Source organism: Silene latifolia, chromosome Y, assembly GCF_048544455.1.
Source record: "Silene latifolia isolate original U9 population chromosome Y, ASM4854445v1, whole genome shotgun sequence".
In the NCBI taxonomy this organism is placed as follows: Eukaryota; Viridiplantae; Streptophyta; class Magnoliopsida; order Caryophyllales; family Caryophyllaceae; genus Silene; species Silene latifolia.
The window spans coordinates 413,306,612-413,334,421 of NC_133538.1; the positions used below are offsets into that span (position 1 = coordinate 413,306,612).

The 27,810-nt window shown below is 38.9% G+C and overlaps 2 protein-coding genes across 2 annotated transcripts; one reads left to right on the forward strand and one right to left on the reverse strand.

The window, feature by feature from the left end:
• Positions 1-2,588: 2,588 nt before the first annotated feature.
• On the reverse strand, positions 2,589-6,540 carry LOC141632361 (uncharacterized). The gene is made up of 3 exons (XM_074444913.1): positions 4,962-6,540; positions 3,717-4,216; positions 2,589-3,632 (listed from the first exon to the last, which is right to left on the reverse strand). Exons 1-3 carry the CDS (start codon positions 6,538-6,540, stop codon positions 2,589-2,591), a joined length of 3,123 nt encoding a protein of 1,040 aa, XP_074301014.1.
• Positions 6,541-17,175: 10,635 nt separating this feature from the next.
• On the forward strand, positions 17,176-18,368 carry LOC141632363 (NADPH HC-toxin reductase 1-like). Its single transcript, XM_074444914.1, has 2 exons — positions 17,176-18,176; positions 18,269-18,368. The coding sequence occupies exons 1-2, from the start codon at positions 17,176-17,178 to the stop codon at positions 18,366-18,368; spliced, it is 1,101 nt and encodes a 366-aa protein (XP_074301015.1).
• The last annotated feature ends 9,442 nt before the right edge of the window (positions 18,369-27,810 follow it).

A 27,810-nucleotide genomic window follows, 5' to 3' on the forward strand; every position in this document is an offset into this window, starting at 1 on the left:
ATTTTTTGAAGATTATAGGGAATCTGGATTTAATGACGCCGTTAATATTGCTAGGGAAGTTGCACTTGAATTAAACGTTGATCCCGTATTTCCAAAGAAACGTGTTATTAGAAGGAAAAAACAATTTGACGAGAATCAAAATGACACATCTGAAGTAGTTTCTCAAACTAGTGAAGAATCTTTTAGAGTGAACTATTTCTTATTTGTTGTTGATCAAGCTATTGGTTCTCTTAGAAAAAGATTTGAGCAATATAAAGAATTTCAAAATGTTTTTGGCTTTTTGTTCTCTTCTAGTAAGTTGCACACATTAGACAATGCTGAATTAAATTCTTGTTGTGACGATCTTCAAGTAGCACTTACAAGTGGTGAACAATGTGATATTGATGGGAATGAATTGTACATGGAGTTAAAGTTGCTTAAAGATATATTGCCTAGTGAAGAAGAGATGGAAGCTATTGATATTTTAAAATTTTTGAAACGTAAATCGTATTTTCCTAATGCATTTATTGCGTATCGAATATTGTTGACTATTCCCGTAACAGTTGCATCTGCAGAAAGAAGTTTTTCCAAGTTAAAGTTGCTGAAATCTTACATGAGGTCTACAATGTTGCAAGAGAGGCTTACCGGATTAGCAATAATTGCCATAGAAGATGATTTATTGGAGAAAGTCGATTATAATTGTTTGATAGAGGAATTCGCTTCAAGAAAAACTACGCGAAAGAATCGCTTTTCAAATAATTTGTAATTTGTAATTTGCATTAATATTTTATATAAGCGTTTTTTTATTTTGTAAATTTTGGGCCTCATTTTTTTTTGCACCGGGTCTCCATTTTTCTTGAGACGGCCCTGATAACTGCGCCAAAAAATCAATTACTCTATCATGTGTGAATGTGTGATGTCCAAACTCTTCATTCCATTTTATTTTACTTAATTTTAGATTTGAAATCACTTTAAACAATCCCAAATTTTTACATGTTAGAAACTTTATTTCTTGTTTTTTTTCCATCATGAAAGTTTTAAGGCGGCAGGGATGTCACAACGACATTTGAGAAACGTTGTTGACGAAGATTCTGAACTGTCACTGAACATTGTGAAAAAAAAGGGGGCTATTTAGAAAAATTGAGGCAGGAAAGTGTTGAAGTGGATGACAGTGAGATAAAGAGGGAGGAGGCTTTTGCCGGGGGAATTAAGAAAGAGGGGGATTAATTGAGGGGGAAACAAAAAAAAACATAAAAAGTCAAACAAACATGGCACGTGCGAGCTATTATGACACCGGAAATAAATTAAGCTGACGGAATCCGGCCAAAAAGTAGTGTTTCGCAACATTTTGGTTTTTAAAGGTTGTGTTTTACAAATTTTGTTTTTAAAGATAGTGTTTCGCACAAAAAAAAAAAATTAAGGTGTTTCACAAAAAATCCTACAATTTAAATAAATTACCATTGATGAAAATGCATGAGAGTTGTAGATCTTGGACAAAAATCATGTATGTGAGTCCTGAAAAAGGGATTAAAAATATCAATTATTCATTGAGATATGGCGTTTAAGACGAAATGAAGACCATAGATTTTTAATGCTTACCTGCATGTTTGACAGAACACAAATATTGGAGTAGGTGAGTTCCTGGTGACCGAGGAAAAGAAAAATTGGCACATGGGATGTTTCCTTTTACTTTTCTTGAAGTTATTTACTCCATACCTTGCATATTTGGCGCGTGCTATCAAACCGTATGTGGGAGAGTCAGCTTAATTTTAGAAAGACAAGAATATTATCAGTTGGATTTTATTTTTTTGCTACGTGGACCATTTGGGTGAATGGGACAGGAAATGGAACATATTATGGGGACAGATGATCCAGACTGATAGTCAGAAGAGTTCTATCCTAAGAGAAGTATTGTATTCGGTCTAATAATTAAGAGTCTTTTATTATCTTTGTATATATTTCTTTTACTGATTTAAATAGATAACTTTTAATAGTTTACCATTAATTACTAATGTATTTATCTTATTTCTATATTTTATAACTTAAATAATTCACAAAATTTGAACCTCTAATATCGCTCGAAAAATTCCTCTTTTAAGTATATATACATATATACTAGATTTCATGCTCGGGCGTTGCCCAGGTAATATCTTGACATGGTTTCAATGTAATTATCAAGACATTAACTTTATAAAAAATCTTAGTGTAATAAGTCTATATAGAGAATTGTTCGAGTATGATTGTTTTCAAGTAGTCCCAACGCCTGAAATTAATTCACTTGATTCGACACTATAATGAGCTCTTCGACACTATTTCCTGAAATTGTACTCGAATGATTCATAGTATACTATAAACCATGATCAACTTAGATGATCATAATCATATGATTAATATGATGATTATATTTAGTGATTGATTAACAGTAAGGAAGGAAGAAGGGAGATAGAAGAAAGAATATTGTTATTCAAAACTTATGATTTTCTTACAAAGGGAGGAGTATATATACTAGACTATGGAACAAATGTTTGAGTCGGTTAGAGTTAGTTATGCTAACAACTTTCCTAACTAACTCTATATCCAATAGTCTATATCCCCCCCCCCACCCTCCCTCAAGATGGATGATCTTGATAGAGCTTAATGCCTAACTTAGAAACAAAAAAATGATGTTCTTGTTTACCAAGTGCCTTGGTCATAATATCAGCGAGCTGCAATCCAGTCCTGACATGCTGAGTATAGAGAAAACCTTCTAATTGTTTGTCTCGTACAAAATGACAATCAATATTGAGGTGCTTTGTCCTCTTATGGAAGACTGGATTTTGTGCTATGTGTTGTGCAGCTCGGTTATCACAATACAAGGGTATAGGTAGCTTGATAGAAACTCTCAAATCACGCATTAATCCAACCAACCAAACAAACTCACTGGTTGTATATGACATGCCGCGGTATTCTGCCTCAGCAGAACTCTTGCTAACTGTTACTTGCTTCTTGGTCTTCCAAGAAATTAACGAGTGGCCTAGAAAGATGCAGTAACCACTCAAGGATCTGCTGCTGTAAGCACAAGTACCCCAATCTGAGTCTGTGTATGCTTGGATGTTGAGCGAAGAATCTGCAGAATAGAATAGTCCAGCATTGACAGTCCCTTTCAAATACTTGACAAGGTGTTGAGCTGCTTGATAATGAGGCTCTCTTGGAGAGCTTAAGAACTGGCTTAAGTGTTGTACACTGTAAGCTATATCAGGTCTTGTTAAACTGAGATACAAAAGTCTACCAATGAGTCTTCTATAAACCTCAGGTTCAGTCAGCAACTCTCCCTGATCAATAGACAGTTTCAAACCCTTTTGCATTGGAAAGGAAGTAGCTTTACATCCTTCAAAGCCAGCATCCTTGATAATGTCAAGGACGTATTTCCTCTGATTTAAGAGTATACCTGTTGCATTTCTTGCTATCTCTAAACCTAAGAAATATCTCATCTCACCAAGGTCCTTGATGGTGAACTTCTGGTGTAATTCCATTTTGAGCATTGTCAAAGCATCCTGGTCATCTCCAGTCAACAAAATGTCATCTACGTATACCAACACAATGACCAGTCTCTGAGTAAGCTTGTCCTCTTTAGTAAATAAGGAATAATCTTGCTTGGATTGGACATAACCAAGCTTAACCAGAAATTTCGTTAATTCCAGGTTCCACTATCTCGAAGCTTGCTTCAATCCATAAAGTGATCTAACCAATTTGCAAACCTGATCCTTATGAGCCTTAGTGTAACCTAAAGGTGGCCTCATATATACCTCTTCTTCAATGAATCCATGTAAAAATGCATTGTTTACATCAAGTTGAAACAAGGACCATTTCTTTATAGCAGCTACAGCAATTAAAGTTCTCACTGTTGTAAATTTTGCAACAGGAGAAAAAGTATGCTTATAGTCCTTATCTTTGATCTGATTGAACCCTTTGGCTACTAGCCTAGCCTTGAACCTCTCCACTGTGCCATCTGACTTATGCTTTATTTTATAAACCCACTTTCTATCAATTGCTTTCTTACCATGGGGCAAAGTGGTTAACTGCCAGGTATTGTTCTTCTCTAATGCTAATAACTCCTGGTCCATAGCAGCTACCCACCTAGGATCCTTACAAGCCTGGGTATAATAACTAGGCTCAACCTTTTTAATGACCTTTGCTAAAGAAGTAGTATATTGCTCATCAAAGTCAGAGAGTTGTCCTATCACATCAGAATGAAAAGCTGTAGATGTGCATTGATAATCAGCTAGCTTGACAGGCTGTTATCTTGCCCTTGCTGATCGTCTGAGAGTAGGTGTACTAGATACAGGTCTAGTAGGTACTATAGTAATATTATTATTAAGTTATGTATTTGCTTTATGTAACTCATAAAGAGTATCATTTTGACTAATATCTGAAGTATTATGAGTAAACAAAAACTGAGAACTTTCTGCAATATCAAGATCTGTTAGAAAATCTTGGGATACAACAACACTACTGTCAGTCTTATAAGGGAAGTAGTGCTCATAAAAAAACAACATCCCTATTGACAAATACATCATGTGTATCAAGGTCATAGAGCTTGTAACCCTTCTGAGTAGGAGGGTACCCAATAAAAATACATCTCCTTGCTTTAGGTAAAAACTTATCTTCGACAGTAGGTGGTCTAGAAGCATAACATAAAGTACCAAAAACTCTCAAATTATCATAACTAGGCACGTTTTTGAATAGAAGTTTATGTGGGGTCTTCTAATTAAGGACAGAAGAAGGCATCTTATTAATAAGAAAAGTAGCAGTCAGTAAGCAAGCTCCCCAAAATTTTATAGGTAAATGTGCATGAAATCTCAATGCTCTCGCTGTTTCCAAAAGGTGTCTATGTTTCCTCTCGACCCTACCATTTTGTTGAGGCCTACCTACTATACTTCTTTGATGAATAATGCCTTTTGAAGTAAACAACTCATTGCATTGTGATTGGAAAAATTCAGTACCATTGTCAGACCTAATAATCTTAACTTTAGCACTAAACTGATTCTCAACAAGATTTAGAAAATTCTTTACCAAGTTTGGCACCTGGGTCTTATGTTGAATTAAAAAAGTCCAGGTAGACCTAGAATAATCATCAAGAATAGTTAAAAAAGACTGAGCTCCAGTCATATCAGGGTGTTTATAAGGACCCCATAAATCCATGTGAATTAGATCAAAACATTGAGCAGCATAAGACAAACTCTTATAGAATGGCAAGGAATGATGCTTGGATAGAACACATGTGTCACAATAGAATTTATTAAAACCCTGAACTGCTGTGTTATTTACATGCCTTAGTTTATCAATAGAAGTATGCCCAAGTCTGGCATGTAATAAAGCAACATCTATAGTTTGAACAGCATTAGCAATACAAGGTTTAAAAGAACTTTTATCAAACACAGATGTCCTAATTTTATACAGATCTCCAATTCTGACTCCTTTAGCAACAATAGCCTTACTTGAATGGTCCTGAAATAAACATGATTCATCCAAGAAAGTAACAATTAACTTTGAACTAGTTATTAACTTAGCAACAGACAAAAGATTTGGCTTGAAATCAGAAATAAGAAGCACATCTAATAATGTGATATCTTTAGACAAAAAAGCATTCCCAGTGTAGTAAACAGTTTTAATGGATCCATCAGGAAGGGAGACAAATAATGGAGATTTTAACTTTTTAATATCATGTAATAAGGAGACATCTGAGGTCATATGATCAAATGCTCCAGTATCAATGACCCAATCTTTGCTAGGAAAGAAACCAGCTGTAAATTGAGTAGAAGACTTACCTGCAAAATGAGTGTAGGATTGAGACCCTGGATCAACAGATGCAGAAGGTGTCCTGTCATTTAATGCTTGTAAAACTTTAATCATAACTGAGTCAACAATTCCTTGAACCAGATCAGGTGACAACTGTGAGCTAGCATCTTTTGCAGAAGAAGACTGAGAGGATGGAACAGCCAAAACAGTAGGACTGTAACCTGAGGCAGCAGGTGAAACCGTGGGAGTATATCCAAAGGCAGTAGGATAGAATGGATTAACATTAGCACAGTGTGCAGTTTGTGGGACAGAAGCATATTCTGCATCTTGATTACCACACAGCTCTGCATTATTTACTGGTTTCTGTGGTGGCTTAGCAGAATCCCCAGATTTTGTCTTTCCTTTGGCCTGTTTGGCCTTGCAAGCCTTAAAGCTGTAGCAGTTGTTAATGATATGACCCTTTATCTCACAAAAAAGACAAGTCTGCAGCTGAAAACAATCTTCAACCTTATGATTAGTCTTACCACACTGCTTACAAGGTGGATAAGTGTTCATGCTATCTTTTGGACGTTTACCCTTGGGGTTTGCCTCTGCAGTGTGATGATTGATATAACGCTTTTTAGCAGCATAAGCAACAGAATCAAGAACAGCAGTATTTGTACTATCATTAATAGACTTCTGCCTCTCAATCTTTTGTAAAACTCCTAATGCTTTGTTAATAGGAGGTAGAGGATCCATGGAAAGCAACGAAGACTGTACTTGCTCTGATACCATATAAACCATGATCAACTTAGATGATCATAATGATATGATTAATATGATGATTATATTTAGTGATTGATTAACAGTAAGGAAGGAAGAAGAGAGATAGAAGAAAGAATATTGTTATTCAAAACTTATGATTTTCTTACAAAGGGAGGAGTATATATACTAGACTATGGAACAAATGTTTGAGTCGGTTAGAGTTAGTTATGCTAACAACTTTCCTAACTAACTCTATATCCAATAGTCTATATATACCTCTGGTATAATTGAGAAGAAAAAAATATCGTAAAAACAAAAATATAATAAAAGTTTATAACGAACATTGTAATAATCATTCAAATTATGTGCATTATATCATAGGTGAGTGCTCAACAGTCAATACATCAATTATGTAATCCCTCTGTTTCAGTCAATATTTGTGTTGCTTTATTTTACCTCACAAAATAAAGTAAATGTAAACTATCAACCGATACAGAGAGAGTATAAACATAATTTTATATGTTAAGCTTCAAAATTTAAAACAATAGTGTAACCCTTAATCTTTGTTTGGATGTAAACTTTCTTTTGCAATTCTTTTAAAAAAAATTGCGTGAGTCATAAATCGATATCAAACAACTACTTTAAAATCAAAATTATGGACTCTAATTTGATTAGCTGAGGATTTAATTAGAAATAACCCGTAAATCTCTCTTTTATTTCACTCGGTACGTTAATTAGAGTCTTAGAGGTTTAGTCCAGCTACAACTTTAATAAAGAGCTAGGTATGTAAGTACGACATTCATCAATTAATAATTTTACTAGATTTTGTGCCCGTGCATTGCACGGGTTATAATATTGGTTCATCTCTCAATATTAACTAAAAAGGTAAGATATTGTGGATGACATGAACATAAATGTGAAATTATTGTTGTAGTCAAATTTAATTTATCAACCTCTTTATTTTAAAAAAATATTTAAATTTAAATTTTTATTTTATAATTTTTAATTTAAATAATTATCTAATCAAAACTAATTTAATCCAGATAATTAATAATTGCATTAGCAATAATTATCCTCTTTATATATAGATAGAGTCCACATTGTACCTAAAATACATATTAAATCCAATTTTATTTAGCCTTGAAATTCATGCGTTTTAGTGTTATTATTGTATATTTTGGTTTAATTATAATTATTAACATGCCATAAAAAAATGAATCATACTTTTAATTTAAAGATTCCAACAATATTATTATCAACAAAATTTGTGAAAATACACCCCTGTATCAAGAAATCACTTTATAGACATCAAAAATATTTAATTTTAAACAGAGGAAATAAAATAACGTGAAGGTCTTAAAAATAAAAGTATTCATAATAAAATGTTATTCAACCAGCAAAGTCTCTTTATTGATTATATAATAATATATATAATGATATTATATGCTCTGCTTTTTAGAGGTTTTTTTGGAACACTCCTAAAATCCTAATCTCAGCTGCGTCTCAAAATACAGGTCTTATTATAGTGAAACTACAAAATGAATGAAAAGTCAATAATGAGGCTCACTTAAACAAAGCCAAAGAGTAAATACAGAAGGGCTTCATCGTCATTCTATATCTCTTATTTTTCTATTCTTCCAATCATAAACTGTAATCAATTAGTCGAGCTTGACAATTAACTCAGCTCACACATCAAATTCATAACTTGGATTTTAAGGACGGACTACGGAGACGTCAGCAACATCAGAGTGGGGTTTAGGTTCTGAGATGAGTGAACCAAATTGGCTCAGTTTATGATTCTGAGTTCGAGCTGCTGCTAGTGGTCGCCTGAGTAGGTGTAGGGGAGTGTTCAGATTTGGGTGACAAGCGCGAGAATGAGCAGGGTAGTTGGTGCAAATATGATTCTGATGCCGCGTCGGGATGATTGCTGTGGTGGCTCGAATTCTGTTGTTGGTTTCAGTACTCAATGGTTCTTGTGAAATGTGCACAGCAGTTGATGCGTGTCTTTTATATGATGTTTTACATCCCATTTTACACGCATTTCAGAGCTCATTCTTGTAGTTTATGCTACATTTCTCCCTATTTCCGTCTACTTCCATATTTTGTACATTATTGCAGAAATGTGAAGAATTCAACGGGAAATCAAGCCAAATCCGTCCCCGAGTAATCTGCATTGCAAATGACGTAAAGGAATCACTTAAGGAACGAGCTTGGTGCGCAATTCAAGGCCCAAAAGACGAATCCACGAGAATAAAGAAGTCAAGTAGCAGCTCATACTGTCGATCGACTACCACCTTCAGTCGATCGACCAATGCTCGGGTTCCAGAAGCCACTGTTTGCTGAGGAGCAGTCGATCGACCCGCATTAGCAGTCGATCGACCAGATTTCTATTCCAGACGTGAATTGAAAGACCGTGAATCTTGAAGCCCGTGAAGTTTAGGTTTAGGAAATAAGATGTTGCGTTGATTGCTATATAACGTAACATAAAACCATCGATTTGGATATCAAGTTTTTATCCAAGTTTTCAACACAATACGATTGCCTTGAGTTTTAGTTTATTTCGAGTAACTAGGGTTTGGGTTATCGATTTTAGCATTGGAATTCTACCCTTGTTCTTAATCTTTCCTCTTGAATCTCGGTATTCTTTCTACCCTAGTTTCAATTTATTGCTTTACTTTGATTATTAGTATAGAATTGATAGCTAGTGTCCCAAAAGCCAATTATCATATCATCATTGTTGTTATTTACTCTAAGCATGAATTCATTAATTGTTATTAGTATTATTATTGTTATTACTTTCATCATGAGTAGCTAATTCTTTAGTGCTAGGATGTAGGCGATTTATGGCATAGGCGGCATTAGATTAGGGAGAACTGTCTCGCGTGTTGGTCGATCGACTGACCTCTTCAGTCGATCGACTGACTTCGTAGGGTTCATATTCGTTTTAATTGAATTTAATCTTGTATTTGACGAGTTGAATGCCTGCGACCAGTTAGATACCTATTTCGTGACTGACCCATTAGATCGAAAGGTAGGGGAGGTTATTAGACCATCAATTAATCGACTAGACTGTGCTAAGATCGAAAGATAGGTATAGTTTAGACCGTTAATCACTTTTCAGAACGAAAGTTAGTATTAGTGACATTAGGGACCTATAGCGAGATCAAGAGATGCTATTTGTTAAGAGTGGACCGAGAGGACCTCTTTATTTCCCGCCTTACCTGTGTTTGATTCAGACCGACTTAGTTTGTCTTCGCCGAAGCTATAATGACCCGACCATTCTAGTACCCTTCTTTTATCTGTTTAATTCGTTTATTTAGTTTATTATCTTTGTTCACTTTAGCCGTCGACCAATTCAATTCAACCCCCACAATAGTTACCTCAAACTGAACATAAATCAACTAAAGTTTACAAAATCGCCTCCTTGTGGTTCGACACTGTTACCACTAGCCTAGGTTAGTCTTAATAGGAGATTATAAATTTTATCTTTGGTACTCACAACGACGGGTATCAAATTTTGGCGCCGTTCTGGGGGGAGGCAATAGTCCTAATTTTAGTTGTTTTTATTTTTAGTCTTTCCTAGTTTAAGGGACATCTGTTCCTTAAACTTTTCTTATATTCTTTTTGTAGTTTCTTCTTATGCGCAGGTCACAGGGTGGAGAATTAGTACCGTTAAACCCTGAGCTTGAAAGATCCTTGCGCGAGTTGAGACGAACACAAAGAGTATTACCGACAGAGGAAGAGCTGAGTACTCTGTCAAGCTATCACGAGAACGATCTGTTCGAAGAAGACCCACAGTCTTCACCCGTTTCCACCTCTTCAGCTGAGACAGTTACTTCTCCGGAAATTCCAGTCATGGCCGAGGAAGCAAGTATATCTAGTTATTCTGAGCCGACAGCCGATAACTTGTATAAGGGGTTCGAATTACCGGGAGATGCCAGGAAATTCGAACCAAAGCCTGCTTACATTACTATGGTCGAGAGAAATCAGTTTGGGGGAGCTGCAAATGAAGATGCGGCAAGGCATATGGAGACCTTTATTGACTACTGCTGCTCCATTCCCCCACCAGCTGGCGTGACCCAGGATCAAATCAAGGAGACCATGTTCATCTTCTCCCTCCGTGATGCTGCAAGGGAGTGGTATAGAGATTTGGACCGAACCGCTCAGGAGATCACTGATTGGAATACATTGGCATTAGCGTTCTACAAGAAGTACTTCTCTGCTTCAAGGACGATCGCTATTAGAGCTCAAATCACGGGCTTCAAACAAGGGCCAGATGAGAATTTCCATGAAGCATGGGTCCGATTCAAGAAGTTGGTGCGAACCATACCGCACCATGGGTTCGAAAAGTGGAGTTTGTGCAATCATTTCTACAATGGGTTGTACGACGATCAGTGGGCCATTTTGGATGCTGCAGCCAATGGAAGATTCGCTGAAAACTTGGGAGCAACCAAGGGGTGGAAGATCATTGACGATCTAGCTACCCACAAGGCCGAGTATGGGAATTCGAGAGGGAACCAGAGGAGAGCTGCCGAATCTTCCTCTGTTGCTGCACTTGAGGCTCTCACCGCGAGATTTGACAAGTATGAGCTAGGAGGAGCTTCTAAAGGTGGGATATACCAAGTCAATTCTGTGTCGGACGGTCCCTTTGTCTGTGAAAGGTGTGGAGTTGAGGGCCATGTCTCGAAAAACTGCCCTAGTCCCTTTGAATCTTGCGCTGCCTTTCAACACTATAGGCAGACAAACACCTACTACGAGCCAAGCCACCCAAACTTGAGTTGGAGGAGCCAAAATGTCCAAAATCCAACCCAACATCCGCCGCAGCAACAACCCTATGTTCCCCCTCACCAAAAGCAACAACAATACCAGAAACCTCCTTATGTGCCGCAGCAAGAAGAACAATCACGAGTTCTGAATTTTCCGAGCTCAAGAATCTGTTGCTAAAGGAGTCCCAAGCAAGAGAGGCCGGGATGAAGCTACTGGAAAGCCAAATAGCTCAATTGGCTAGCAAAAATAACACTCGAGCTCCCGGACACTTGCCCACTCAACCGGAACAAAAGGAGACCCTAAATGCCATCACTTTGAGGAGCGGGTCCACCCTTGATGGTCCTGCCATGGTTGAGGATGTTGTTGGAAAGGATGAGCCGGAAACAAGTCAAGAGAAAGCTTCAACGAACAAATCAAAGAAAAAGACGTCTGCCAGGTATTTCAGTCGATCGACTGACATACCTAGTCGATCGACTTAAACACGAGTTACAGGAGCTTCTGGAACTGTACATCTCAGTCGATCGACTGTGGAGAGTGGTCGATCGACTGAGATCGCTGCTGATGCTGAAGAATTTCGTCCTTTGATGCCAAATAATCTACGGGACCACTTGTTTCGGGGTACCACAGTCCCGAAGATTTTAGGGGCAGACCCGAAAGTCTTGATGGGTCGATCCCGCTCAAGTTTGATCCAATGACGGTTAATGGTTCTCATTTGAGACGGTCTGAGGAGAGGTCTAGCTTCAACAAAGAGAAGGTAACGGACTTTCAGCCTAAGTCCAAGGATACCGGCACACGCGATTTAGAGGAGAGGGCTAAGGTACTCCTTACAGCCCCATATCCGGAGAGACTCGTGCCGACGAAGAAACAGGTATCTTTTAGTAAATTTGAGAAAGTTATTCGTAGCTTAAATGTTCAGGTACCCTTCCTTGAGTTAGTTAACCAAGTGCCAGCATATACTAAATTTATGAAACAGTTGTTGTCAAAGAAAAAATCGCTTGAACATGTTCACACTGTTGCGTTAACTAAAGAGTCTTGCTCCTACTTGTCTCACACTGCGCCCCATAAGTTAGAAGACCCGGGCAGTTTTTCAGTTCCTTGCATCATAGGTACCTTCTCAATTGAGAAAGCATTATGCGACCTAGGAGCTAGCATAAGTGTCATGCCCTTGAGTCTAGCTAGGAAGCTCAAGTTGACCCAATTTGCTATCACAGACATGACAGTTCAGATGGCTGACCGGTCTGCGGTCGAGCCTATAGGAGTCCTAGAGGACATACCCGTCCAAATAGAGAAGTTTTTCTTCCCTGTTGACTTTGTTGTCCTTGACATGCCTGAGGATGCCCATATACCGATCATCTTAGGTAGGCCGTTTCTGCACACTTCCGGTGCGATTATTGACGCGGTTTAGGAACCTTAACCTTCAAGGTTGGGAAACATTCTATCATTTTTGCCCAACCTGCTAAAAAGAAGGACGCCATGTGGCCTGTTACTTGTAATACGGTCTCGAAAAGAGATCGTACTTTGTGCTTCCCGAATCGACCGTCCCTATTACTACTCTCTTGTGTTAACCCCTCCGCCTTGATTGGGAGCAAGAAGGAGGAAGAATCCGTTATTTTAGATAATGCAGAGCTGGTTTGGGAAGGAAGAGCCGTTGGATGCTCCACCGACAAAGCCTATCATTCAAAGAGGAGGTCTTGGATGCCTAAGCTATAGGACTGATGAGGAAGTGGAAGATGAGCCAGCCAAGGTGAGATGGGCTGATCTGGATTCCGACGATTCCGAGGGAGTCCTTGATTGGGGAGATGACGAAGTTGATCCATTGAGCTCTCCGACCGTCGATGCTAAGAAGGGTGCAACTGATAAGATGAGCACCTATGAGGCTACCTCTAGTAGCCAGAAGCCGACGAAGTGGGCCATACCGTGGTCCTTCTTGATCAACTATTAGTTGATCAAGCTCGTTGCAAACTTCTCTTTATTTGCTTTGTTAAGACAATTTTATTGCTTTTTTGTGTGCGCGAAAACTTCGCTTTTATTTTATTTTGCTTAGGATCTTTAAGTACTTTAGACTTCGTTCTGGGTTTTGCGCAATTTTGGGCGCGTACTATTGTGCGTTTGCAGGTATTTGGAGTTTGTTAGCTCAAATCATTGAGCAATTACGAAGAAATAAGACGCTGCAGCAGTGTTTGCAGTCGATCGACTGGCACCATCAGTCGATCGACTGAATTGCAGGTTTACAGGAGCTACTGTTCACACCCACCTGGTCGATCGACTGATCTCCTTAGTCGATCGACCACTGCCGCTGCTATATTCGTTCACGACCTCTCCCCTGCTGTGTTTGGTCGATATGCGGACCCAAGGGAGTCTTCTACTCCACTTTATTTTCCGTCGAATTATCTATTTCTTCTATTGTCTCATTTGTGCACAATTTTTACGCTTCAAAATTATTTTCTTCGGTCTTATGCGTAGTTTTTAATTGTCTTTTTAGGTCCTTATTGGTAGCACTGCTGGCTACTGAAACCTCCTAGCTCACGCTGGTTTGGGGAGGTTTCCTTTGCTGCGCTTAAAATCTTGTGAGTTCCATATCTTTCCTTTGTGTCTTGCTTATTTATTTTCTCGCAAATTCCCATTTCTCTTTTCTTCATTACATGATTTTGCACAATGGGGACATTGTGCGATTTGGTTTGGGGAAGGGTTTTGCGTCGCATATCATTTGCTTGCATTCACGTTTACATTTCTGTCTTGCATTTGTTTATTTCATTTCTCATAAATACAAAAATCCATAAAAAAAAAAAAAATTTAAAAATTTCAAAAAAATTTCCAAAAAATGCACGTTTATTTTAGCATATAGGTCGAGTCGGAACGGTAGTATTTCAAGGATGATACTGCAATTGCAACTGTTTTGCCTGAGCCTTGCTAGATTAACATGTTATTAGTAGAATCGTATAAGTGCATACCTACGAGTTTTCGTTGAATTACTTGCTGGACTTGAGACTTGACTTTGAAAATTGGCAAGCTACTTATATTTCTGAGATTTAGAGCCTATAACTGGTGACATTCATGACCGGTTCATTTAGGAATGTGAGTAGTACTCCTTATGAGACATGTTTCCTTAATTTGCATGAATATGAAATTGATCTACTTAATACCTGTATGCATTCGGTCTGTGGTTTGTTGACACATGTGGTAGAGGTTTCCTTTTCTCATTTTGCCCATAAACTCCACACTGCCAAAAATATCCTTTTTGTCCTATTTACTACATCCTACACATAGCCTGCCTTTGTCAAGCTAGTAGCATAGTTTTTGGGATTGTTACTCATTTTTGGTGGCATATGCTCTGTTGAGATGACGGTTGGGAAATGAAATGAAAAAAGAAAGAAAGAAACAAAAGAAAAAGAAAGAAAAAAAAATGAAAAAAAATGATTCGAAAAAGAAAAAAAAAAAAAAAAGAGGTTCTCAGATCTTGTTTTTAGCGATCGATCGCCAAATATGGTCGATCGACTGAGATTCGAGAAAAGAGATCAATTCGCATAATTTAATCCCTATCTTTTGGCGATTTTTGCTCCCATGTTTCATTTACATCCTATGGGGAGTTTTATTGATTTGATAGTTTGGAGATTGTGAGTTTTGTGCTTGCTATAGCACCGTTTCATTTGTTTATGAGAAGGAAGTTGGATGTTGTCCTTTGGTTCCGTTTTGGTACTAGCTTGATCACCTGTACCTCCACTTCACCATAAAATGTTTTGCCTCTTCTTACCCATACCTCACATATCCCATATATACCTCGGCATGTGTCATTGGTCATCTGTTCGGTTGGAATGCGTATGTACGGTCGTAGAGGTCACTTTCATGTTTTATTGCTGGCGTGTTTTCATAGGTCGTAGTTAGGTGAGAGTCACTACAAAATTACTTCCTTCTATCTTACATATATATCACCTGTGCTTATTGAGTGATTTGAGCGACCCGCGAGAGTCCAATTTGATAAGTCTCTATAGTCAAAGGTGCAAAATGATTTTTTGACGACTTTATAATTCGTTTGCATGATTCATACACTAGTTGATTGTTGGCTATGCATTAAACTGGTTTAGGCTTTACAGTTGACAATTCGCTCTGAGATTGAACTCGTTCCATTAGGTCATTAGATCGAGTCTAGTTCTTGCTTGGGGACAAGCAAGGGTTTGGTTTGGGGAAGTTTGATGCGTGTCTTTTATATGATGTTTTACATCCCATTTTACACGCATTTCAGAGCTCATTCTTGTAGTTTATGCTACATTTCTCCCTATTTCCGTCTACTTCCGTATTTTGTACATTATTGCAGAAATGTGAAGAATTCAACGGGAAATCAAGCCAAATCCGTCCCCGAGTAATCTGCATTGCAAATGACGTAAAGGAATCACTTAAGGAACGAGCTTGGTGCGCAATTCAAGGCCCAAAAGACGAATCCACGAGAATAAAGAAGTCAAGTAGCAGCTCATCCAGTCGATCGACTACCACCTTCAGTCGATCGACCAATGCTCGGGTTCCAGAAGCCACTGTTTGCTGAGGAGCAGTCGATCGACCAGCATTAGCAGTCGATCGACCAGATTTCTATTCCAGACGTGAATTGAAAGACCGTGAATCTTGAAGCCCGTGAAGTTTAGGTTTAGGAAATAAGATGTTGCGTTGATTGCTATATAACGTAACATAAAACCATCAGTTTGGATATCAAGTTCTTATCCAAGTTTTCAACACAATACAGTGCCTTGAGTTTTAGTTTATTTCGAGTAACTAGGGTTTGGGTTATCGATTTTAGCATTGGAATTCTACCCTTGTTCTTAATCTTTCCTCTTGAATCTCGGTATTCTTTCTGCCCTAGTTTCAATTTATTGCTTTACTTTGATTATTAGTATAGAATTGATAGCTAGTGTCCCAAAAGCCAATTATCATATCATCATTGTTGTTATTTACTCTAAGCATGAATTCATTAATTGTTATTAGTATTATTATTGTTATTACTTTCATCATGAGTAGCTAATTCTTTAGTGCTAGGATGTAGGCGATTTATGGCATAGGCGGCATTAGATTAGGGAGAACTGTCTCGCGTATTGGTCGATCGACTGACCTCTTCAGTCGATCGACTGACTTCGTAGGGTTCATATTCGTTTTAATTGAATTTAATCTTGTATTTGACGAGTTGAATGCATGCGACCAGTTAGATACCTATTTCGTGACTGACCCATTAGATCGAAAGGTAGGGGAGGTTATTAGACCATCAATTAAATCGACTAAACTATGCTAAGATCGAAAGATAGGTATAGTTTAGACCGTTAATCACTTTTCAGAACGAAAGTTAGTATTAGTGACATTAGGGACCTATAGCGAGATCGAGAGATGCTATTTGTTAAGAGTGGACCGAGAGGACCTCTTTATTTCCCGCCTTACCTGTGTTTGATTCAGACCGACTTAGTTTGCTGCCGCCGAAGCTATAATGACCCGACCATCCTAGTACCCTTCTTTTATCTGTTTAATTCGTTTATTTAGTTTATTATCTTTGTTCACTTTAGCCGTCGACCAATTCAATTCAACCCCCACAATAGTTACCTCAGACTGAACATAAATCAACTAAAGTTTACAACTGCCTCCTTGTGGTTCGACCCTGTTGCCACTAGCCTAGGTTAGTCTTAATAGGAGATTATAAATTTTATCTTTGGTACTCACAACGACGGGTATCAGCAGTGGCGGGCTTGATTGGTGATGTTGGTGCGCGACCGTGGCATGATTGGCTGGTGGTTGAATATTGGCGAGCTGGTGGTTCACGCACCACCTAGTGGTGCTTTAAATCGGTTTTCGATTCCCAGGTATGGAATTGAACATGGAGATGGTGGTGTGGTTGTTGGTGAACCCACTGAATCAGGGGAAGAGTGATATCGCAGTATGAGTCTCAATATAACAAATCTGGGTTTTCAATCTTCATGGTCACGGCTTAACCTTAAACTTTCTTTGTCAATTTGGCCCATCTGCCCAATAATTGACCATCTCAATCCGTCTCTCACCCGTCTCGATATCCTTTATTCAAGTCCATTTCACCCGTCTTTGGTACCTATAAGACACAACACGGAAGCAGTACCAAAACCTCCACAAATTCTACAAAGTATAACCATTATTCGTAATCTTACATCACCGTCATGTGCTTCATCTACAGATTTATCTGTACTGAAGTCATCATCATCATCGTCGTCAATCCTTTTAATAAATTCTTCCGCTTCATTAAGTTTTCGTTCTTCATCCTCGCCACCGCGCTGTAAGGTCCGAAGCATAGCTCTATCTATTTGTGTTTCTATACAGTTTAAGGACACAACTGAAGCAGCGGTTGTAGGGGTGAAGAGCATTGCCATGTCCTGTATTAGATCAGGCACCGTGAAGCGACTAATCTACACCGCCAGTTACGTATCTGTTTCAACTTTCAACATTGACAGTACCAGCTTAGCAGAATTCATGGATGAGAGTTTCTGGACTTCTCCTGATATGCCACTAAGTTTCGCCCACGAATTTGAAAAGGCATACGCACTGTCGAAAACAGCATCTGAGAGAGAAGTGTTGAAATTCGGAGAAGGCGGAAATTTGGAGGTTGTTAGTCTTGTGTGTGGAGTGGTTGGAGGAGAGACGTTACTGCCTTACATTCCGGTTTCTTTAGCAGTCTGTGTATCTCAGCTTAAAGACGAGGAGTCAATAGCATTCGGCCAGTTAAGATTCACAGAGGAAATCTGTGGGAAAATTCCAGTTATACACATTGAAGATACTTGTGATGCTCATATATTTTGCATTGAGAAATATTCGATTAATGGACGATTCTTATGCGCCAGTGATTTTGTTTTTTCTGCTGATATTGCCGCGTATTATACGCAGAAATTTTCTGAACTGTCAGTTAAACAAGGGTAAGCAAAACTTCTATAGTCACCGGTTTTGTGTCATTGAGAAACTTATATGTGACCGTATAATACGAGACTGACTGTTTGGAAACGTGCAGATACGTAGGTGAGCCGAGGAAAGTGAAGTGGGGATCGACAGACATAATCTCACCAACAGCAGCCATCCTATCTTTATATATATACCTACTTTGTAATTAGTGTTTTAGTTCTTAACAAATGCAAATGAAAAATAGATCTTTTGTGAGTTGTGATAAATTATAATATAATTATTATATCTTTTGCATTATCTGTGTGGCCAAATTTATATCTTTTCGTACATATTAATATTTATTTAAAGTATATAGGTGTTTTACAAAAGTTGAAGACTCTAGAATTGCCTGAAAAAAGCCTCTTTTATATATATATTGATTAGTTTATAGTCTTGTGTATTTTGTTTTCATCTAAAGTGGGTCTATTAAGATTTTAACTTTTGATTATGATAGACAACTAATTGGAGTTTGTGTTTGTAAGGAGTGTCAAGATTAATGATCCATATATTCCATCATATATTCTTGTAAAAATATCTACTGCCATGTTTCATTAGAATTAGAAACACTATACTCCCTCCGTCTCGGTCAATAGTTTTGTTGGGTACAGAGTACGGAAGAAAATAAATTCAACCAAAGATTTAAGAGAAATAATAAAAAGACAATAAAATAACACCAAGATTTTTAGGTGGAAAAACCCTCTTTAAATAGAGGTAAAAAACCACCGGCGAGAGAGCCAAATATTTCACTATAATGATTTATGGGAGTACAAGTATTTCCTCGATGGCCTATAGAAGATGCCAAATAAATTACTCTCAGAGGGTTAAATGATATTGAACACCCACAATGATATAATATAGAGAGTAGGAATAAAGAGGAATAATAATGAGGAGTATTATGTTGTAGTTTTGTTGTGATGAATATTTTGTGGAGGAATACGCAAGTATTTATAGTATTCTTTGGAGTAAATGTTGAAGTGCGTTAGCATAGCATTTTCATCAGGTTTCATGCATCATCTTAACTCCATCATCAGTTGCATGTGCATGTGCATTAATCTATCACAAGTTTCTCACATTTCCATTACTACTCGTATGTTTCATGATGAATTGAGAAACATACTCTCATTAATTGAAAGTATTAAAGGTGAGGCACACATAACTCCAACAATCTCCACCTTGACTCGCCTTTCCCATTGAAATAATCTCTCTCTCGCCATGAAGCCTTATTAAGTGTGAATAATACCAGCTAAGTTTAAGCAATGATCAAACTTAGTTGTTGTGAGTGGTTTGGTTAACATATCTGCAGGATTCTCAATTGTATGAACCTTTTCAACGGTTAAATTTCCTGCATCAACAATATCTCGGATAAAATGGTGCTTGATATCAATGTGCTTGGTTTTTGAGTGATGCTTGCTATTTCTGGTCAAGTGGACTGCACTTTGACTATCATAAAATACTACAAGAATATCTTGTTTTAAACCAAGCTCGCTCACCAAGCCCCGAAGCCATATCGCCTCTTTCATACCTTCAGCTGCAGCAATATATTCTGCTTCAGTTGTTGATAAAGCCGCAAATGGCTTGTAATAAAGAATACCAACTGATAGCAGAGCCACAAAGTGTAAATATATTGGTTGAGAGTGACCTTCTTCGATCTAAATCACCACCGTAGTCAGCATCAACATAACCAACTACACATCCGGGATCAACTCTTTGCTTATCAAATACAAACCAATATCAGAAGAACCCTTCAGATAACGAAGAATCCATTTAACGGCTTCTCAATGTTCTTTTCCTGGATTGTGCATAAATCTGCTAACCACACTAACAGCATATGCCAGATCAGGCCGAGTGCACACCATGGCATATATAAGACTCCCAACGTCATTTGAATATGGGACATGTGACATTCGTCTTTTGTCATGATCCGTCTGTGGATGCTGTTCAGATGACAATTTAAAATGAGCGGCAAGAGGAGTATTGACAGGTTTACTGTCTTGCATATTGAACCTGTCGAGCATTTTCAGAATATATCTCTTATGTGATAGTATTAATTTCCCTGCTCGACGATCCCTGTTAATCTCCATACCAAGAATTTTCTTTCTTTTACATAAGTCCTTCATATCAAATTTATCATTCAATCTGGGCCTTTAGCTTGCTAACAAGTGACTTATCTTTTGCAAAGAATTAACATGTCGTCGACATAAAGCAATAAGTATATAAACGACCCGTCAGATGTCTTCTGAAAATAAACACAATTATCATAACTACTCCTTGAGTAGCCATGTCCAACCATAAAAGAATCAAACCTTTTATACCATTGTCTTGGAGACTGCTTCAAACCATAAAGAGATCTATTTAGACGACATACATAGTCCTCTTTTCCTGGAACTATGAAACCCTGTGGTTGATGGATATAAGTTTCTTCTTCGAGATTACCGTGAACAAATGCATCTTTCACATCTAACTGCTCTAACTCCAAATCATGCAAAGCAACTAGAGCAAGTAATACACGAATTGAGGTGTGACGAACAACAGAAGAAAATACCTCATTGAAATCAATGCCTTCCTGTTGATTAAATTCTCGCACAACGAATCTTGCTTTATATCTTGCACTTTCAACACCAGGGATGCCTTCTTTTCTCTTAAATATCCACTTACAACTAATAGCTCTCTTGCCCTCAGGTAACTTCACCAGATCCCAAGTTTCATTCTTGTGAAGACTCTCAATTTCTTCTTGCATCGCTACAACCCATTTTGAAGAATCTGCACCGGAAATAGCCTCAGAATAATTATTAGGCTCATTGCAGTCATTCATCTCTTCTGCAGCGGCCAAAGCATAAGCAATATTAGCGCTTTGGTTTGTATATTTTGGATTCAATTTTCTTGGTCTCTGTTCAGGAAGATTTTGAGCCATGGACCATGGATCTGGTAAACCTCGTCTTTGTGGTTGACATGGTTGTTGTGGACTTCTTTGGTCAATGATCTCGGTTTGCTCATTGGAATTTGGCGGAGTAGAGGAAGTAGGGACATCCTCCTCTGACTTTAAGACTTTGACATCAAAATCCACCTTCTCTCTAGTATTCTCTTGATCATCTGTATCAGGATAAAAAGAAACAACTTCTTTTCCAGAAGATAACATAGCATTTTCATTAAAAGTTACATTTCTGCTATGAAAGGTTTTCCGAGACTCGGGGTCATATAAACGATAACCTTTAACCCCTAAGCCATAACCCAAGAAAATGCACTTTTTAGCACGAGGCTCCAATTTTCCCTCGTTCACATGAGAATATGCAAGGCAACCAAATATTCTAAGATTAGAATAATCAACAGGGTTACCTGACTAAATTTCTTCTGGAATGTTGCAATCAAGAGATCTATTTGGGGAGCGGTTTATCAAGTAACATGCTGTAGACGCCGCTTCAGCCCAAAAGTCTCCCAGGCCAAAATGAGAGAGCATACAATGAACTCTCTCCATAATAGTTATGTTCATACGTTCTGCTACTCCATTTTGTTGTGGAGTCCCTGGAATGGTACGATGTCTGGCAACACCTTCCTTCTTGCAGAAAATGTTGAATTCATTTGAACAAAACTCAAGACCATTGTCAGTTCTTAATCTTTTTACTTTCTTTCAGTCTGGTTTTCGATCAAAGTTTTCCACTCTTTAAAGGTGAGAAACGCCTCATTCTTGTCTTTGAGAAAATAAACCCAGAGTTTTCTGGAAAAATCATTAGTAATGGTCATCATATAATGACAATCTCCTTTTGAAGGAACTTTTGAAGGACCCCAAAGATCAGAATGGATATAATCCAAAGTACCCTTGGTTCTATGAATACCCTTTGAAAAGCTAACTTTTTTCTGCTTGCCAAAAATACAATGTTCGCAGAAATCAACCTTACCGGTACAATGCTTTTCGAGTAGTCCTTTCTTGTTAAGGACAAGCATTCCCTTTTCACTTATGTGGCCCAATCTCATATGCCACAATTTGGTGTCATCGCTGGATCAGACAATTGCTCCATAACCTGTAATAGTAGAACCCTGCAGCACATACAAGCTACAAGATCAATTTGCCTTCAATAATACAAGAGCGCCTTTGGACACTTTTAAAACTCCACCTTCAGCTGAATACTTGCACCCAAGTGATTCTAGGGTGCCTAAGGAAATGAGATTCCGCTTCAAGTCAGGGACATGTCTGACATTAGTCAAGGTTCTAGCAACACCGTCATTTGTTTTAATTTTTACTGTACCTTCACCAACAACTTTGCATTGTGCATCGTTGCCCATCAAAACAAGACCACCATTAATTGATTTATAAGTAGTAAACCAATATTTATTAGGTGTCATGTGGAAAGTACAGCCGGAGTCAAGTATCCACTCATTTCTAGACCTTTGTTTTATATCAGCAGCAACTAAAACATCCCCATCAGACTCAAACTCAACAACACTAGCTTCAGCATGGTGTTCGGGTTGTTTACCTTTACTCTTATCATCTCTTTCTTGTTTCTTTTTCAGATTAGTACACTCAGAGATTTCGTGTCCTTTCTTCTTGCAATATCGACAAAATTTAGAGTTTTTACCTCTTGATTTTGACCTGGCCTTACTCTTACTACTACTACCTCTTTCAAATGTTCTCCCTCTAACAACCAAACCTTCACCCGATTGTTCAGAATTAATTTCAGTATCAAATTTTTCTTTTGATAGGAGGTGAGACTTGACATCTTCAAAGGATAATGTAATATTATTACCGTATAACATGATTTCTTTAAAGTGTTTAAATGAGGGTGGTAATGAGACAATGAGTAGGACAACTTTATCTTCATCATCGATTTTAACATCAAGGTTCTCCAAATCTATTATGATAGAATTAAACTCATCTAAGTGTGTTTTTACGGGAGTACCTTCTGACATACGGAGAGTGAATAAACGTTCCTTGAGTCGAAGCTTATTTGCTAGACTCTTGGTCATGTATAGAGATTCCAATTTAGTCCACATGCTGGCAGCGGACGTCTCTTTAATGACCTCACGTAAAACTTCACGTGATAAATAAAGTTGAATCACGGACAACGCCTTCTCATCCATTTCATCCCATTGTTCATCTGTCATAGTGGATGGTTTCTTCGACTTACCATCTAAAGCCTTCTTTAAACCATTTTGTATAAGAACAGCTCGCATTTGAACTCTCCAAACGGCGAAACTATTTTTACCATCAAATTTTTCTATGTCAAATTTTGTCGACATTATGGAAAAATCTCAGTTGAAAATAAAATAGCTCTGATGCCAATTTGTTGGGGTACAGAGTACGGAAGCGAATAAATTCAACCAAAAATTTAAGAGAAATAATAAAAAGACAATAAAATAACACCAAGATTTTTAGGTGGAAAAACCCTCTTTAAATAGAGGTAAAAAAAACCACCGGCGAGAGAGCCAAATATGTCACTATAATGATTTGTGGGAGTACAGGTATTTCCTCGATGGCCTATAGAAGATGCCAAATAAATTACTCTCGGAGGGTTAAATGATATTGAACACCCACAATGATATAATATAGAGAGTAGGAATAAAGAGGAATAATAATGAGAAGTATTATGTTGTAGTTTTGTTGTGATGAATATTTTGTGGAGGAATACGCAAGTATTTATAGCATTCTTTGGAGTAAATAATGAAGTGCGTTAGCATAGCATTTTCATCAGGTTGCATGCATTATCTTAACTCCATCATCAGTTGCATGTGCATATTGTCACGGTTCGCTCATTTTGAGCTCCCGTGATGCCTTAAGGATGCTTATGGTAGCTCACACAAAGCATACTCGCATATACGAAGCCTACACTAACTCCGGGCAGCTCAACAACAGTTTACTTCAGCTCACGACTAGCTCACTCAAGTTCACTCAGCTCACTCTTAGTAGAGGCAACTCATTTCAAGTTGAGGTTAGCTGGACAAGCAACTACGGAGTCCACAAGTCCAACCATGCCGAGTAGATGCGAATACGCTAAGGGATGTGTCCTAGGGCTTTGAACCAAGTCCCTTATCCACATACATCCCCCCTACCTTATCCTTATCCTAATCCATCCTTATCCATTCCCTCTCTCACACACAAATACACCTCCCCTTATCATCCTTATCCATTATGTCTCTCACACACCAAATACACCCCCCTTACCCAATCCTTTTGGCGCCAATATAAAGAGGAACGAAGTCACACCCCTTCACCCTCTCCCTTGCCGCCAACCATGAAGAGGAGTGATGGTTCACTCCCTCCTTTTGCCGCCAACTCTCAAGGGGAGTGAAGGTCGCACCCCTTCACTCCCTCCTTTGCACTTGGACGCCCATTTGAAGAGGAACAAGGGGATCCTTATCCCCTTATTCACACCATTTACCAAGAGGAGCGAGCATCGCACCCCTTCACTCCAACCACCCCTTTTGGGCATCTATAAATAGGGCATTAGGCCTCACTTTTCATTCATTCAATTTGCATTCAAACTACAACTTTGTAATCATTTAGCAATCATATTGTAATCTTTATTTCCGCATTTCAAGCATTGTACAAACTCTATTTATTATTAATAATATTCAATCTTTCCGCTGCAACTCTTGTACATTTGCAATTCTCTCTCAAATATTCTTAAGTGATATCATTTCGAAGGCCTGACTCGCACCAAGCCGTGTGTCTTGGCACGAGTGGCGCACGTATTCCTCTTCCAGAAGAATAAGTACGTGACACATGGTTACTAGAGCCAGTTTTCGACCAATTCACGCTTCATCTACATCAAATAAACGAGGTTTTCCAAACCAAGTTTTACATCAAAGTAACGTGGTTACAAGACAAAGGTTCACATCCAAATCACATCTCATTTTATTTTCTTCAAGTTATTTTTGATATCACCATCGAAGAATGACGGGATCGGAAATAAACACAAACCCAACGGCCGAGAAGGCCAAAAACACAAAGGCAGCAACCGAGGCACGCTTTGGCAAAATAGAAGGCGATATTGGTGCTTGTCGAGAAACCATGCAACAAGTCAATGAAAGGCTTGCATTTTTGGAAATCAACAAGCCAAATCCCCAATTAACACAAGCAATTGATATGATCAACGAACTCGCACAAGTTGTTGATAATTTAAGGGGCCGAGGTTGTTTCTCTCGAAAATGGAGAAAACGGGGGAGCGGGCAGGAAAAACGCACCAAGAGTGAAAGTTCCTGAGCCGCCCAAATATAGTGGGGAGCGAGACTCCAAGACAATTGACAACTTTCTATGGAGTATGGAACGCTACTTCCAGAATGTCCTCGTGGAGGACGACAAAATGAAAATAAGCACCGTAACTTTGTACCTAACCGAAGATGCAATCCTATGGTGGAGAAGAAGAGAAACCGACATCCAAAGGGATGCGTGTACCATAGACACATGGGATGAGTTCAAGGCAGATTTCAAGAAACAATTTTATCCCGAGAATGCCGGAGAACTCGCCTCAAGAAAGTTAAGAAATTTGAAGCAATCGGGATCTATTCGGGAGTATATCAAACAATTCACTACTCTCCTACTTCAGATTGACGGTATGCCCGAATCACTTTCTCTTCTCTATTTCAAGGATGGTCTTCAACGATGGGTCGAAGAAGAAATCAAGCGCAGGAGTGTTAAGACTCTTAGTGATGCTATTGCGGTTGCCGAATCACTATATGAAAGTTCGAGTGAACCAAGCAAGGGTTTCTCGAAGAATTATAAGGGGAACGGTGGAGGAAGATATACCTCAGATCGTTCAAAGCCAACGGGTGGCAAGACTTCATATGACTCCAAGGACGACAATAGGGACAAGTCCAAGGAGAAGTCCAACGAAAGCAAGAAACACATTGATTGTTTCATATGCGGGGGCCGCATTTTTCCCGTAATTGTCCAAGCAAGCAGAGATTGAGCGCCATGGCCAAGACGTATGCGGATCAAGATGAATCCGATGAGGGGGAGGCCACCATGAGTACACTTTGTTTACTTAATGTCATGTCCAAAGAATTGAAGAAGAGATCCGGAACGCACGGGGACGCGGGTGATCGCAAAGAAACTTCGTCTAAGAAAGGCCGTATGCCTACCAGGGACAATGACTTAATGTTTGTTGAAGTAAGGGTAAGTGACACACCCATTGTCTCTCTGCTTGACACGGGAGCATCCCACAACTTTATGACCAAGGGGGTCGCCGCAAGATTGGGTATCAAATACGGGCACGGAACCGACACCTTGAAAGCCGTGAATTCCGCGTTTATACCCATCCATGGAACCGCTCGTGATATACCAATCCAAGTGGGGGATTGGGGGGGAACGGTGGACTTTACCATCGTAACAATGGATGACCATGCATGTGTTTTGGGGCTGGAATTCATCCGGGCCGTAGCGCCAGTCACATTTGTAGGGAATAAGGCCGTCATGGTGGAAGGCCGAATATGGGTACCGCTAGTGCCCAATCCAAAAAGAAGAAGCCAAGATCGTAGTTTGTCTACAATACGCACAACTGACGATCCTAAAGGCTCGAGGTTCGCGGGGAACCCCAAGGAAAAAGACAAGGATACATGTGGAAAATGTTGTTTCCTATGTGACGGGCCTCACTTAGTGCGGAAGTGCCCCGTGAAGGAAACCCTTCTCAAAATGATGGAACGGACAACCATCACCCAGAACTCCAACTTTGGAGACTCGGGTACAAAAGGAGTTGGAAAAGGCAAAATCCGAATCAATGAGATTCAAGACCAGGAATGCCATATCCAACCGACAAACATCTCAGATTCGACACAAGAACAACTCACCGATGGAACACGAATGCCAGAGAAGCCCATAGACGTAAGTGACGTACTACTATTCAATTCTCTATGGACGACTCAAGGAAAAATTCAAAACGTGGAGGCCAAAATATCAATGGATCCAAGGTCGTTACACAACGTCCTTACCATTAAAAGGGCCGCCCACGATTGTATTCACTATTCCTATGTCAAGACTACTGTCAAACCAGAAGGCGATTCCGAGCATCTAGAATGCCGCATGGCCTACAATGTACCTATTCAACTCGGAGATTGGCAAGGAATGGCTGATTTCATGATCGCTAATGTTGAAAGCGACGAAGTGTTACTTGGTGTCGACTTATTACGAACAATGGGATCTTGGAGATGGACCCCCGATCTACTCATTCTCAATGCCGAACAACAAGCATTCGACATCAACGTGAAAGTAGAGGAGGTCGAACAAGGCTCCCTTGCCGACTTATCCCGACAAGAGACTCGACCAATGGAGGTTATTTTGGGCACATCTCAAGGGGAGATGACCGAGGGATTTCAAGAAAAGATTACGAGAATTCCCAAAGAAAAGAAATCTAAAGGAACGAAAGATCTCCGACCGGGAGGGAAGCCCAAGGAGACAAAGAAACCCGACAAAGAAAAAGGGAAACCAGGGTAAAGAAGCGACCGAGGAATGGCAACTGTTTCGGATGTGGAGGCAATCACTTTCTAAATGCCTGCCCGAATGCCAACAAGAACAACGAACGGACCACGATGCCGAGCACAAATCAAGTGAAAGTACAAGTGCGTATCAACGGTCCAAGTTCAAGCACCAACATAAGAATCAAGGCGAAAGAAGAAGACATCCCT